Source organism: Gastrolobium bilobum, unplaced genomic scaffold (genome assembly GCF_033153095.1).
Source record: "Gastrolobium bilobum isolate Gb01-03AN ecotype WA unplaced genomic scaffold, APGP_CSIRO_Gbil_v1 utg44336, whole genome shotgun sequence".
Taxonomy (NCBI): domain Eukaryota; kingdom Viridiplantae; phylum Streptophyta; class Magnoliopsida; order Fabales; family Fabaceae; genus Gastrolobium; species Gastrolobium bilobum.
Genome location: NW_026896514.1, coordinates 138330 through 154866, shown reverse-complemented (window position 1 = coordinate 154866; position 16537 = coordinate 138330). Strand labels below are relative to the sequence as shown.

Here is a 16537-nt window from a genome sequence, read left to right as displayed (position 1 = left end):
GGAAAATATTTGAATTCTCAACATATATTAAATATTTAATTTTTCATTCAATATTTTTTTTGTTAACAAACCTAATTATTATTATTTTTTTGAAAAAGAACCTAATAATTTATGTTATACAATAGGAAGTACTATTAGTATGTTCTAAATCTACTTTTTCTAGTGTACTTTTATATATAGAATAAAGTTTTTAAATTATTTTAGAAAAAATTATCTAATATTCATTAAAATAATGTAGTTTTAGAGTTAAAAGATTAAAAAATTAGAATGATAAAGATTATTATACCTTTAGAATAAATTAAAATTTTAAATATATCATAATTTTTGTTCTAAAATATTGTTATTTTGATGTACATTAGATAAATTTTTCTAAAATAACTTTAGAAAAAACTAACTTTTTATGTGTATCATATAAACTATTTTCTAATTAAATTCAATAACACATAAATACATGCAGCTGTTAAGTTTTCAAGATAAAAACAAAAACTGTATAATCTTTCAATTATGTTTACCGTAATGCAATCCACCACGGGACAAAGAAACAAGAGTAAATATCATTTTTGGTTTTCAGAAAATTTCACGAGGCCCGTTTTAGTCTCTAGAAAATAAAAAGGCTCATCGTGATCCCTCAAAAATTCAAAAGAACTCATTTAGTTGAAATCGTGGTCCCTCACAAATTTAAAAAAGACCCATATTAGTCCTCAAAAGGACTAAAATGTGTCCAATTTAAATTTTTTAGGGACCACGATGAGCCTTTTTATTTGTTAGGGACTAAAACGGGCCCTGTGAAATTTTCTGAGGACCAAAAAAGTATTTACTCAAGAAACAAACAGCAATGAAGGAAAATTTTATGGGTTAATTTTTTCTCAGGTTAGATAAGAAAAGATTAATTTTCTATACACATAAAATAAGAGAGAGGAGAAAAAATAGAAGAGAGAAAAAAAAAATATAAAGTAAACTTTACCTTTGATTTATGTGTGTAAGAAAAAAAATAAGAAAAAAAAAAAGAGAGAAAAAATATAAAGTGAACTACACCTTATTTTGTGTTTCTTAGAAAAAATATTTTCATTAACCCAAATTTTATACCCACTTTGGCGATTAATGGACGCTATTTAAGTTCATGCGAACTTTTGTACCTTGGTCCTCTACCATACTCTGAAAAGTGAAACGGCTATTTTTTATTTTGTCTCGCTAACGGCCCTTTATTAAAATTCAGCAATGTCGTTTGCGTAACGTCTCTCCGAAGATTCATTCCCTCGGCGAAACGCAAATATCCAAGCTCCACTTAAAGGTTTGCACTTTACTCTCCTCCTCCGTCTCCCGTCGTTTTGATCCGTTTACTATCTTTATTTTATCAAAATTAAGAATGGCGTGTCAACGAAGCCTCTAGCCCCACAAAATGACGTGAACTTATGATTCTATTTACGAAACTACCCTCCTAGACCTCACTAACTCACTTTGCCCCTCACGTCACGGCGAGTGGCATTTATTCTCTTCAACACCGCGCGTACGTGTGTCTCAGTGTCAGCGTCAGCGTCACCCTCATAGTGCCTCAGCTTCATCCCACAAATTTTCGGTGTTAATTTTCGCACTAACACGACAGTTACACTCCTTACTCGCCACACGCACCGGCGAAGCGTAACGGTCATATTTACGTTCCGATTTTCAATTCGTTCAACCTTACTCATAAATTAATAACGGCCATCATTACCTTGATTCTTTTCCGATTGGGTTCAGGGCTTTAATTTTTAGGGTTCTGAGACTGAGCGTGAATTCCAATGATGAGTTTCGAGTTTCGAAATGATTATTATTGTTGTTGATGATTATGGAATATTAGAATTAGAATTTTGGAATTAACAATGGTAGCTGCAATTTCTACTGCGATAAACCCCAAGCGAGCTCAAACTCCAACGAGGCCTCCTCTGTTACCCTCTGAAACGGACAATGCAATCGCTCCTCACAGGCCCAAAGCACGAGAAGTTACTTCTCGCTACATGTCTTCTTCTTCTTCCTCTTCTTCTTCTGTTTCGTCCCCTCCGAGACGATGCCATGCGCCGCTGGTAACCAGGGCGGTGAATTCAACTAGACAAAAGGCTACGCCGACGCCGCCGTCGACGCCGGCGGTCAAGCGGTCACAGTCTGTGGAGCGGAGGCGGCAAGGCACTCCTCGACCTAGTGTTGGTGGAACAGACGCAACGGCTGCTCAGAAGATGCTTTTCACTTCGACGAGGAGTTTGTCCGTTTCGTTCCAGGGTGAGTCGTTCTCGATCCAGGTTAGCAAGGCGAAGCCGGCGCCGCAGCCGCAGCCGCCGCAGAGTTTGAGGAAGAACACGCCGGAGAGGAGGAAGGCCACGACAACGACGCCGGGAAGGGGAGGAGGTAACGGCGGCAATTCGGTTCAGACCGAGAATCCGAGGACGCTGGATCGGCACCGATGGCCGGGAAAATTGCAGCAGCAGCAGCAGCAGGCAAATTGCATGAACAGAAGCTTGGATTGTGCTGATGCCGTGAGAAAATCGGATGGACCGGGGAATGTGGTTCGGTCGTTGCAGAATTCAATGGTGGACGTTCGAGCTTCTCTTGATTCGACAATGAGATCGGAGAGCAACAAAAATGGCGGATCTAATTTGCAGCCTGAGCCTGAGGCTGTTCCTTCTGATAACGAAAGTGTGACTTCTGGTAGTTCTTCAGGAGCACAGGAATGCGGAGCCAAACGAGCGATTGTAGTGCCAGCGAGGTTCTGGCAAGAGGCTAACAATCGATTGAGGCGCCAAACGGACCCTCCATCATCTAGAAATGGTGGAATTGGAAATAAAGCAATGGTTCCTCCTAAGCTTCTGGCGCCGAAAAAGTTACAGTTGGATAGTCCTGTATCGTCTCCACGTGGAGTTGTGAATAGCCGGTTACAAGGTTCTCCTATTCGTTCTGCTGTTCGTCCTGCTTCTCCGAATAAGCTAGCCACGCCTTCTGCGTGGTCTCCTTCCAGAGGGGTGAGCCCCTCTCGAGCCAGAAACGGGGTGGCTAGTAGTCTGAGTAATAGGTTCGGCATTGAGCCTTCTGTTTTGAGTTTTGCTGTTGATGTTCCAAGGGGAAAGATTGGGGAGAACCGGATTAATGATGCACATTTACTGAGACTCCTTCATAACAGGCTCATGCAATGGCGTTTTATAAACGCCAGAGCCGATGTTACCCTCTATGCACAAACATTGAATGCCGAGGTATTTCAAAATTTGAAATTTTGTTTTGTATTTAAACGCTAGTAATAATCTACCTGCCGGTGCATCACTCTTCGAAAGCTGTATTGGGTCTTATTTTGATGGTATGGATGTTAGAAGAAAGATAGTGAATAGATATGTTTATGTTGATTCTAGTTATATTTCCGTATCCGACAACAAACACCAGCCTCGTAGTTGCAATGTAAATGTTCAATCATAGATATCAGAGAGAGATTTTGTATTTATCATACTATTTGCTAGTGTTTGTTTAGTTTATTTTGTTTTAATTTTGCCGAAATATTCTTCCTTGTATCAGAGAAGCCTCTATGATGCATGGATAGCTACCTCGAAACTACGAGAATCTGTTAGAGCCAAAAGAACAGAGTTACAGTTGCTGAAGCAACAGTATAAGCTAATATCCATCCTGAAGGAGCAAGTAAGATCTATAGCTACCCTGAGCTAAATTGACTGGTGTATTTTTGGCTTGATTTGATTACAGAATTTATTTTTTCTCCAGTAGTTAAGTCATGTCAATATGTCATTCAGTCCTTCATGGTGCAGCTGTCATCCCATGGCATCTGGTTTTTGGTGTTCAGCTTTCATTGTAAGTTCTTAATGGAAACTATTTATGCAGATGATGTATTTGGAAGATTGGGCCATTTTGGATCGGGTGTACTCTAGTTCTCTTTCAGGAGCTATTGAAGCGCTAAGGGCTAGCACTCTTCGCCTTCCTGTTGTTGGCAGGGCCAAGGTATTTTGCTTTTAGCTTATTGGTTATTCATTTATTGCTTTAATTATTATAGGTTGTAAGTAGCATAGTAGTTCAGTTGTTATTAATTATTAGCATAATTGGGATTAATATTAAAGCTCTATATTTTACTTCAGGCAGACCTGCTGAAAGTGAAGGATGCTATTTGTTCAGCAATGGATGTGATGCAGGCAATGGCATCCTCTATATGCCTATTGTTACCGAAGGTACGTATTTCTTTTGCCCATACTTCTTTTGTAGATGTTGGATTATATTTGCGATGGTATGATCCTATGTAAGTGTTATTTGATTTTCTAGTAATTTTTAAGTGTTTTTATATCTCCTAGGCTAGGTTATGATTATGGTAGAAAATCAACTTAGGTGGTTTATACACCATGATTACGGCAGTGCATAGGGATCTTTCCAAGCAAGTAAAAATGCATAAAACTTAATTTTATTAAATAATGAGTCTTGCTTATTGAAACTTCCCAGCTAGCTTTTGTGCTAACGGTTCTATACGTAATTGTTAACAAATGCCACATGGTGTGATGGACAAGGATGGTGCTTATCATGGGAACAGAAACAATATACAATCAAAACATGCTCATTAATGATGATATTATCTCTATATATAAAATCTACTCAACATTTGATCAAATCCTATGCTTTTATAATCATCAGAAACTATATTGCCTTACCCTATTTTTGCATGTAATTATACTGTAATAGCCAATGTTGGATATCTGAATCAATCTCTAAATTTACACATAATTTACCAGCTGTGCACTCAAGCTTTTTTCTTTTTGTACTCGTTATACCATTTGAAGAATTCATATTGTACATTGATAGGAATATAGTCATGGAAGTATATGTAGGTATATGTAAGTTGGGTAGTGGGGGATTATTGGAGTATGACAAGTTTGATAGTTAGTATCTATGAAGCACCGACACTTCAAAAACTCTGACGTGTCGTGTCCGACACTTCCCGACACTCCAACACGCGTTGTAGAGACTCAAAAAAGATTCAAAGGTTGCGTTGCATTGCATTTTTAGTTCCAATTATTAGATTCGTTGGATTACTATTACCATCTGATTGAGTTTAATATAAATATTTGGAATATCTTATGTTTCTTTGCAAAATTGATGGGTATTATAAGTTTAACTTCATTTTTGTTTTGTTAAATTATGGAGTATTAAATATAATATACATTATATAAATTTAAAATAATATTTAATATCAAAACGTGTCGTAACGTGTCGAAATCTAACATTTTTTAGAATTAACGTGTCGGAGTGTCGTGTCGTATATCGGTGCTACTTAGATTAGTATATTCTAGAAGAATTGCTGAGGTGGCAAGGTTGTTAGAAGGAATAAAAGCGGTGGAGTGGTGTGGAGAAGGATTCAAATTGGAACTTGGGACTTGGGCTGGGAAACCAGATTAGGAGAGAACCAGAGCACTCTCTAATTGCTCTTGAAACCATTTAGCTTTTCTTGTATTTTCCCTTAATTTCATTACTGTTTGTACTATCTATTTTTGAATAATATACAGAAAATTCAGTTCACTGGGCCAATTTCTTGGTGTTTGTTGCGTTAATCTATGATAATCTTGCTAGATCCTAACAATTGGTATCAGAGCATTCCGATCCTAGGGGTGCTTTGAACGGGTTGATGCGCCGAAATTCGTTTGGAGATCATAGAAGAGATGAGGAGGAGGAGTGCGGAAACGGAAGAACATTTCCGCAGAACCAAACAAAAATTGAATGAGATCGTGCAGTTTTTGCGAAGCAGGGGAAGGAGGTCGAAATCGTTGAAACCAGAAGAGTGTCAGCACAAACGTTCACCTTGTTGATTGGCTAACTCCTAAACTGGAGCTTCCTCGAGGCCATGGTGTGGACGTTGTAGAAAGCCATCGAATGGTGCTGTTGCAGAAACCAGCTACCTTGACGGAGAAGATGACGAAGGAGACGAGTGTGTTGGCGATGAGAAACAAGGTTGGGGTCCAAGATGGGTTTCGAGGAAAATGGAGCCACCTTAGCAACCTCAGTGACGCGCGTACCTACCAAAACGCATCAGGGGGTGAGACGCAACTCAGCTTACTGATTTTCAACAATGAAAACGATAAAGAGCGATGGAATCCGGAACATAGTTGCAAAACCCCCCAACTGAACTTGCTGGAGATTAACGAAGAGGAAGAGGTCTGCAAAGTAAGGAGAAACTTTTATTTTGCAACTCTCGATCTACATTAGTTGTTGACAAGGAGAAACCTCCTTTAAGGGTGAAAGGATGGAGGTGTTGGCAAAGGTTATGGATGTACCAGAGGTGCCGCAGTCGCCAGGGGAGGTGACTCAACCGCTACCATTACCGGAGCTGTCGGACTCAGGCCTGAGCGAAGAGTTGGTATGCTGCAATCACGTGAAGAAGTAGCTGCTACAAACAGTGACAAAGCAAGAGATGGAATGGGAACTAATTGCAGAGTGTGACTGGGAAGAAGTTCGCCCAGATGTAGTGATATTAGCAAAACCATTGGGTCGGGGCATTCTACCGGTTAGTGCAGTTCTTGCAGACAAAGATGTGATGCTTTGCATAAAACTTGGACAGTTGGGTGGGGGCATTCTACCGGTTAGTGCAGTTCTTGCAGACAAAGATGTGATGCTTTGCATAAAACCTAGACAGCATGGAAGTACATTTGGGGGGAATCCTTTGGCCAGTGCAGTAGCAATTGCCTCGCTAGATGTGATCAGAGATGAGCGACTTGTTGAGAGATCTGCCCAAATAGGAGAGGAGATTGGACCCCAACAGTTACTGACAAACATTTCGTCGAGGCCCTTGCTTGGGCTAAATTTATTGCCGTTTATTGTGGTAAAAGCCATTCAAGATGGACAAATATAGGATCTTGGTGGACAACATTTTACTTTGAGCACATGTGGATCTCTACAATTCAAGTAATGGGATCCCGGTGGAAGGTGCTTAGGGGCTAAACCTCACCTTGAGGGCAAGGTGAGTGTTTAAGTGGGGGAGTATTGATAGGAATATAGTCACGTAAGTATATGTAGGTATATGTAAGTTGGGTAGTGGGGATTATTGGAGTATGACAAGTTTGGTAGTTAGTGTATTCTAGAAGAATTGCTGAGGTGGCAAGGTTGTTAGAAGGAATAAAAGGGGGGTGGAGTGTTGTGGAGAAGGATTCAGATTGGAACTTGGGACTTGGGCTGGGAAATCAGATTGGGAGAGAACTAGAGCACTCTCTAATTGCTCTGGAAACCATTTAGCTTTTCTTGTATTTTTCCCTAATTTCATTACTGTCTCAGGCTGTTTGTACCTTCTTTTTTTGAATAATATACAGAAAATGCAGTTCACTGGGCCAATTTCTTGGTGTTTGTTGTGTTAATCTATGATAATCTTGCTAGATCCTAACATACACCTATTTTCATATTATATAGGATTGTCTACCCTGATCCCTGCTTCCCATTTTTTCTCTTTCTGTGCTTAAATACATATTAAGTGAGATATTTGATGCGAGGCAGAATGCAGAATGTCTTTTTTTGTTTATTTTAGTGTTAGGGACAGCATCACGACACTATAAGGAATAACTTGTGCTTTATTATGTGTTCCATTATTGATACCAGTATTCCATTATTTTATTATTGATTTAGTTGTCATGAGTTGTGACTCTTATGTCTGTGCAGTCAAGAGAAAAAGTGGTTATAGATACGCTTGGAGAAAAATAAGGTAAGTGGAGAGATATAAAGGGGGCTCTAGAAGTGATGAGTAGGTTTGAGTCCAGAGTTTACCAAGTCGTGGATAGGCATTGATTTGGGAGGAAAACATTTTGACATCCAGCATTGGCCTCCCTTTTCTCCCTATATTGTTCCTCAATTTTGCTAATGGAGCAAATATATATATCATAATAGGGGTTTGAGATGCGGAGTAGATTGAGTAGTAGGTTTGAAATGGAGTGGATAGGGATTATTTTGGGAGGAAAACATTTAACATCCAGCAATCTGATGAGGTTGATTATTGGCTTAATACAAATCTGGATCTTATTTTGCCTAGTTCTTTTATTCGCGTTGCTATATGCCTATGTGAATCCTTGATATTGATAATTGATATTAGACTCTGCGCACGTTATTGAATGTAGCATTGCCTTTTTAATTTTTCAAAAAAATGTTTCGCTTTTTTATTTGCCTATTTTCTCTGGTTAAAGTAAATATGGGGAAGGGGATGGGGATGTGGGATCCTATTTCGGTTAGGCCTTAAAAGTTCTAACAGGTGTATTTGGCTTTTTATGTCAACCTAGCTAATATGGCTGCTGCTTTTTTATGCGTGCATGCTGGGGCTTATTTTTTGTTTTTCTTTATTTTGCTGATCTATGTATGTGGTTCGATATTGATACTCACTGCTGCTACCTTTGGGGGAAAAAGATATATCATTGTTTTGTGTTAAGCTGATTCGTTGAAATGTGCGTTACTCACCTGCGTTTGAAAGTTATTATTTTCCCACATGTATTTCTCTCCATTTCCAACCTCTTCGTGTAAACATCTGTTCGCTTCATTTTATGTTAATTTATATGGAGGTGATTAAATGTAAGTGCACAACAGTCTTTAAGGATGTAGCAATTGGCATGTCAAAATGTCTGAAAGCATTTGCAATTGATAGGTTGGAGACGTGAATTCGCTGGTGGTCGAAGTTACCAACTTAAGTGCAAAGGAGCGCGTTTTGCTTGAAGAGTGCAAAGACCTTTTGTCAATGATTACAACCATGCAGGTAAATTTCTGGAAAATATTTATTGAAGCTTGAAGTACTTCTTTTGATTTTCCTTGGATGATTTAAATGAAGTTGCCGCCGGTATGGCTACAAACTCATTAACAAAAAACCTTTTCATGAACAGGTTAGAGAGTGTAGCTTGAGAACGCATATTTCACAACTGAAATGCTTATTACCCAGAAGCCCAACAATGAAAGTAACGAGCAAATAACTACATTGTCTGACCTGCCTACTTTCGGTGCTAACATCATAACATAGGAGTGGTTATTTTGGCCTTGAATTCAATACATGAAATTGTCATGGTGATTGATCATATGCAAACACAGTGAGCATTGGAGTTTGTCGTTCTTAAATTGGAGTTAATTAGGATACAGCTTTTTTTCTTTTGAAAAAAAAAAATCCTGTTCTTGCCTTTTTCCCCTTTTCTCCTGTAAGTGCCAAAGGATGTATATAAATTGTGTAGAATTTTATATTTTAATTGATTTTTTTGTTGTATTTGTATTTGTATTTAGCTTATAATTTTAGCTGATTACAAAATGATCTCGTAATCGTAATATGACGTTTCGTTGGGAGGTCCATTATTAGAAATGGGAATGCGATTTACTGTTTTTCCCCCTCCCTTTAACTTGATTGAAATTACGCCTGCTGCCCTTCTTTGAGTTATGGCGTCAATTAAAATCAGGCAACACATTACCCCTTTCTGTTACTATGAAGTAGGAATGCCAAATTTACACTTGTATATTTCTTTCTCAGAAGGTTTTTCATCATTTATTAAACGACCTAATACTTAATATTTCATTAATTAGTTAAAAATATGAAGGAAATATTCTAAAACTTGCCGCTTATTATTTGCACAAAATAAATTAATTAATTGTTAAGCTAATTTAATGGCCCTATGTAGACGATGATAAACAGGGCCTACTCAGTTGGTACTGCTTTGGTTCGTGTAATCGGTTGCTAGACCCACTGGATTAGCGTGTATTTTAAATGAGCCGTTAAAATGTTAATATAGATCTGTGAGCTGGCATGTGGGCTGTTATGTCAAATTATTACTTTTAAGGGTTATTTTCCGATAAATTTCAGGGTTATTTCTCTCTTTTATAAATGTTTTATGGAAAAAGAGTATATTCTTTTAAAGGTCATAAACTTACGTCATTTTAAAAAAAATATACACAAAGATATGAGACCTATATTTTTATTTTGTCTTTATTTTTTTTCAATGGGACTCACACATCTTTGTGTCTATTTCTCTTCAAAGGACCTAAGTTTGTGTCATTTGAAACATTTTTTCTATACTTTATACCTATGTTTTGTTTAAATTTATAATTACAAAAATATTAATTTATTCATTTTTCCGTTCTATATAATAAAAAATAAATAAATAATTAAATGATACCTCTTACAAGACTTGTACATCTTATGAAGATTTTATTAAGAGATAAAAATATTATTAGTATTTTTTAATTTTAAAGATAATATATATAACCAATTAAAACACATTACTTTTAAAATAAATATATGCAAAGGTAAATAATTGGGAAAAGTAATTAAAAGTTCAAATAAAATCGAGTTCAAAATTCGGGAATGTCATATTACAAACCAAGAAGGGCACAAAGTCCCAAAATCCTAAAATTATGAATACAAAGTACAAAGAAAATTGGCATTTCAACTCTTCAGCTTAGCAGCACCTCGTCATCATAAAATGCAAAGAGATCAACAGGTGTCTCGAACCTGTTCTCGCCTCGGTTGATATGTGTAAAGAATTTTGGGATACACCATCCTAAAAAGTTAGCTCAAAGGGTGGGAGTGTCCAAGACTTTATAAACTTCATATTAGTTGCACATACAAACCAATGTGAGACTATATATCTCAACATGTCCCCTCACACGAGAGTCCATTGGGCTAGAAGCGTGAATATTGCACGGACCCAATTTTGGTTTATCTTTTTGTACTTTTTTTTATTTTAATTCCACTTTAAAGTGGGAGGCGGTGAGGGCTCTGATAATCGTGAGATACACCACCCAAAAGCTAGCTCAAAGGGTGAGAGTGCTCAAGTTCTTATAAACTCCACCTTAGTTGCACATACAAATTAATATAGGACTATATATCTCACCAATGTTGGACGATCTTTCCATCCTTCACATAATAGAGGCCAGAACAAACAGAAGGCAACGTGGTCTCCACAAAAGGATGAAGGAGTGAAGAGAAAGCGGGGTGCATTAGGGACTTCGACAATAGAGGCATCTACAGCTAATTGGATCTGAGCCTCCTTCGACATTATCTCCATCTCAGCTAGGAATTAGGATGGTCTCCTAGTCCTACACCTTAGAAGGAGTTGCAATAGAAGAAGATAAGGAGAGACGCTTCTGCAAGGATGAACCCTGACTTCTTGACCGACAACTTTAACAGCCTTGGCATTGGCAGCCCTTGAAGCATGGATATCTTGAAGTTACATCAACATGACATCTATATCCCAAATTAATTGGGATAAGTGGGCAGATTTATCTAAATAAAAAATATGAAAAAAATTTTAAGAAAAGGAAAAGATTAAAAATAAAATTAAAAGAAATTTAAATAACACCAAAAATATAAAAGATAGAATAAAGTGAAATAAAGGTACATGAGAGAGAGAGAGAAACAAGAAAGTAAAAATAAAAAACATAAAAATATTAAAGAAATAGAGAGATAAAAAAAGAAGAAAATAAATAAATAAGATAAGAAAAATAAAGAGGGAAAAAACTAAAAAGTGAAATAAACGAAAGGGTTTTATAAGAGTTATGTCATAAGAGAAGTGATTGTGTAATATTATAGAGAAGAAACTTTTTTGCTTCAAAAAGTGTGGGTTCCACAAAATATTGTGTGTGTAAAAAACTTTTTTGTGTCATATTAAATGATAAATGCAAACCCCTAAATGAAAAGAAGAATGGAGAAAAAATAGAGATAAAAAAAGAAGGGATATATAAGTATATATAACAATAATGTTATAGGAAAATAGTTGTATCATCTCAAAGAAATAAAAGTTAACGAAGCCCACATAATTTAAAAAAGAGAAAAAAGCGTATAGCACATAAATCAATGGCTCAGTAGAAAAGTTTTCTCATGTCCAGGATACATATATCTCCTAAGAAATAAATAAATAAATGGAGATATAGAGAAAGACTAAAAAAAGATCATTCAAAAAATAGGAAGAAAATTATGTCTAACCCTATGCAATGTTAATAATTTTCTTCCAATTCGTTCTAAGACACACAATTCACTAATCTATATCTCACTCTATTAAATCTTGCTTTACTACCTTCCTTCAAGTAAATTTCGACTGATCTCTTTCTCTCTTTGAGTCGAGTTCTTGGTAACACATGTTTGTGCATCTAAGAGTCTTCATATTATGTGCAAAAACCACTTCAATCTATGATCTTTCATCTTTTAACTATTGGTATGGCTCCTACATTTCGTATTTTCATTTCTTATCTTATCCATCTTCATATGACCACACATTCATCTTAACATCCTTATTTTTGCTACTCTCATTTTATATTCATGTTGTCTATATGCTGACCAACATTCAGCTCTATATATTATTGCAGGCTTCACAATTATTTTATAAAATTTTCCTTTTGGTCTAAGACGAATCTTGCAGTCGCACAAAAATCCCGATGCACTACATCATGACTAATGAACCATGACTATTTTTTATTTTTTATTTTTTTATATATAATTTGCGTTTGTTTTTTTTTTTTGTTTTTTTTGCAGTCAATGTAGATAACTTATCTACATTGAGTTCAAAATGACGCCATTTTGAGACAGAAATCAAGGAATTTTTATAATTAAATTTATTTCAGATTTATAATAGTTTTATTTATTATAATTTTTAATTTTTCAACGCAAAACAATATTATTTTGAGAGTAAATATAAATAACTTATATACATTTACTGCAAAAATATTAAAGCCATGTAAGTTTTATCATAAGTGATATTAATTAATTTTTTTTTTTTGGTACATTGCCAGAGGAGATATCCCCATTCAACCTTCTCCGGGCATCATGCCCTTGGGGTACGGCCCGTTTGGGCTAGCCCCTCATTGTAACAGTGGATGCACTAAGTTTCGCAAGCGGAGAAAGGACGAGACTAATCTCCTAACCGAAGATTTTTTGGCTTATCCTCTAGCCCCCAAAGATTTTCCAAGAAACTGCTTGAGGCAGAGTTTGATCCCTGCACCAAGCAATCCCTTGGAAGCTCAGCTATCAACTGAGCTACCCTTGGGGGTTAATTAATTTCAATTTCACCATTACTGTAAGTCAATACCAAGCAAGCACCAATCAATACGCAGCCCAGTGTCCTCTGTTTCTACTTATTTCCCTTTAGTTGCTGAAGATGGTGAACTGGAGTCTAGGTTGGGTCTTATGGTTGCTTTACTAGTCCAAAAAGAAGGTCCATCTCATTTGTCTTATAATTGCCCTCAACAATGATTCTTCTAGATGAATCCACATCTCTTGTTTCGAAACCATCCACCAGACCTAAATAATTGTGAGAAGTTTTTTTTTTTGTTTTTTTTTCATTCTCTCTTCGATTTTAAAAGTAAAAACAAAAATGTGAAAGAAGGATAAAGAAAATATTGGATATATTAATTATATAGTCGAATAATATGTTTACTTACAAGTTCAATAGGTGAAAACATATTTATTTAGATTCATATGAACTAGAACTCAATAATTTGTATTATTTCTGAGGTTTCTTAAGTCAAAGTAACACTATTGAATATTTCAAATTTAATGTCTTTTGGGGCCCATTTGGTAGCAGGATTTTTTTGTTTTCCTGAAATTCCTTGGTTGGATAGATAAGAATACATCGTTTGGTACAAGATTTTTAAAATATTTTCGGGAATCTAATTTTTTTGGAATTTTATTTTGTGTGTAAATTTTTTTGAAAATACCATCCAAGAATACCACCCTCTAGGTGATATTCTAGGATTTTCATGGCAAGGAAAAATTAAATATAACCAGAGATAACATCAAGAAAATTAATTCAACATTCCCAAAAATATATTAGCCTACCAAATAACTTTTTGGTAACATTTTCATAAAACTCATTTTCTCGTCATATTCCTGAAAATCGTGATTCTCAAGTAAAAAAAAATTATCGTCTATCAAACATCACCTCCTTGATGTAATATTTCAAACATCTTAAAATACTTCTCTCTCGAACTCATTACCTCGAACAAAAACTTTGTCAGCTGTTATTCCGTGAGCGAAAAAAGATGTGTGTGGATGTGAACACAACAAATATAGCGTGACATTGCCATATGGAGACAGACTTACACTCAGAGAACGTGTGAGGACTAAACAAATGAAGATGTCTAGAGTGCAGCCACATGTATTGCAACCGAGCATATGCCAACTTAATTAATCATACCGTGTGGACAACTGCTATGCCTCAACGTCCCAACATCCATAGGAATCAATTTGTTTAATATGCTCATTATCCGTGAGCCATTTTTCGGTATTCGACAGCAAAGAAAAAGAAAAGGAGAAGGAGAAGTTTCGAGAAAGGAGAGATGTGACAGGAATTATAGACAAATTGGATTTAAATAGTAAGGCAGTAAGTAAATGATCATTCACTCATGACAAAATTCAGAAAGTAAAATTTAATATAATTTATTATTTATTATTTATGTACTTGATTTTTTTATAAAAAAAATTATTATCAATATATTTCACTCTCTAACCAACTCTTGAATTTGAGGAAGACTCATCATTAAAATTGGTCATAATAGAAATTCACATGAAGCCTCACGAAAAGTAAATGGGTAAAACAATGGAAAAAAGGCGAAATATAACATTCACGTTATATGTCACATGGTTTTATCACAAAGTTCGTTTCAGTGGAACTACTATCTAACCGTTTTTGACACTAGAATAAATGAGTTAACGTCGTATAAAGAAGTTTATAAAATTCATGTAATAATGGGGATGATTTAAAAACAATGTTGTTAGAAGGTTTTTTAATTTATTATTTCTCTCTCAATTTCAAAGGATGAGTATATTTTTACTGATCATTATTATACTTTGATATTTAATTTTTGGGAAATTATTTTCTCATGATACATGATACATGAGAAGAATTATCTCATATAGCAAAGACAATATCACAAGCTAAGACCCACAAGAGAGAGAAAAAATAGATATGAGATCCATCTTTATTTTATGTATATAAAAACTTGACTTCTCTTATATGAAATGAGAGAAATATAACCCTTAATTTTTACCCTTTAATTCCTTGATCTGCTTACCATAATCTTTGTTGGTATATCACAAAACAAACCAAGACTAGCTCCTAATAAAAAGACACCCATAAATTATGTGAATAGAGACTGTCTATCATGATTTAATCATACTAATGCATACTTTGATTTGTAATTTTATTATATATTTTTTTTTCTGGTTTTATTATATATTCTTATTAAAATTAATTATTTACCCGTTAAAACCTAGTCTTACTTTAACGTTTTTAAATAAGATATCATGCAAGGGATATATAGATTACATTGTCAATTAGCAATGAGCTGATGAATCAATGCCTAGTAAACTGGTTTCAGTTAACAAAGGATGAAAGTTAATTTTTGTCACATTTTGTGACAAAGACGCGTAGGGGCCAATACATCTGAGCCGTATGGCCCGTATCAGAAGATTCCTGAGTTTGTGATGTTAAAAAGTATAAAAGTCTACATGAATGTTATATTGTTAGATTCGTTGGATCAATACACGTTAAAATTATTATGTATATTATTTTTCAGATTTCTTTTCAAATGTTATGTATTTACTTCAATAAAGTATAAATAATAAATACTATGAACTTAAATAAATTATAAATAATAAATACTTTCTATTTACTGTCTCTACTATTTTTGAATTTTAACTAACTTCTAGTAATTATATTTAAAAAAAAAACTCTGCAACTACAATTGATGATTTATCATTACTTTTTTATCTTAATTAAACGTAAAAATTTTAAATTGAAAGACACATTACATCGATCAATATAACAATATTAATAAATACATATATTTTAAATAGATTACCAAATATATATATATATATATATTAAATTATTTATATTTATCAATTAATTTTAAAAAGACTAAAAAGATGAAAAGGCTGAATTTTTCCTAGAACAATTTTTTTGGGTAATAAATATTATTTTTTATTAATTTTACAATTGAATTAAATTCTTGTGGATGCAAAAAATATTTTTTGGGAGAGTTAACCCCACTATAATTTGGATATTTCTGCTCGAACATAATTACCTCCCGTAAATGATATTTATGATTTATAAAAAAAATTAATAATGCAAATAATCTCACTGCCTAAATAAATAAATTTGCAGCGATGTATATATTCTCTAATTTTTTATTGCCAACAAAAGGATAACGCCGCCTCCTTGAGCAATTAGCAAGAAATCATATAATATATAATATGTATAGTATGATACGATACAATTCACAAGCGCAACGATACATATCATGAGAGTGTATCTAAAAGGGATTATATAGGATACAATGTTATATCGTATGATATGATATGATACAAAAATAAAATCAAAATTTATCATTTTTAATATAAAAAAATAGAGATTTAGCTTGTGATTTATTAAAAAAAATCTACAAAATTAATATTAATAAAGAAGAAAAAAAAAGATTTGATTTGTAATTTAAATTCAAAAATCTATATGAAAAATCTATATTTTGTTATGTTATTTTTAATTTTTAGGTTCTTGAAATCTTAAAGCCTACTGGAATGATAAAAGTAAAAGCA

At 34.6% G+C, this 16537-nt stretch overlaps 1 protein-coding gene across 1 annotated transcript; it reads left to right on the top strand.

The window, feature by feature from the left end:
• Positions 1-1621: 1621 nt before the first annotated feature.
• Positions 1622-9162, top strand: LOC133300197 (QWRF motif-containing protein 2-like). The gene is made up of 6 exons (XM_061499706.1): positions 1622-3218; positions 3532-3651; positions 3850-3966; positions 4101-4190; positions 8621-8728; positions 8853-9162. Exons 1-6 carry the CDS (start codon positions 1860-1862, stop codon positions 8937-8939), a joined length of 1881 nt encoding a protein of 626 aa, XP_061355690.1. The 5' UTR covers positions 1622-1859; the 3' UTR covers positions 8940-9162.
• Positions 9163-16537: the final 7375 nt, after the last annotated feature.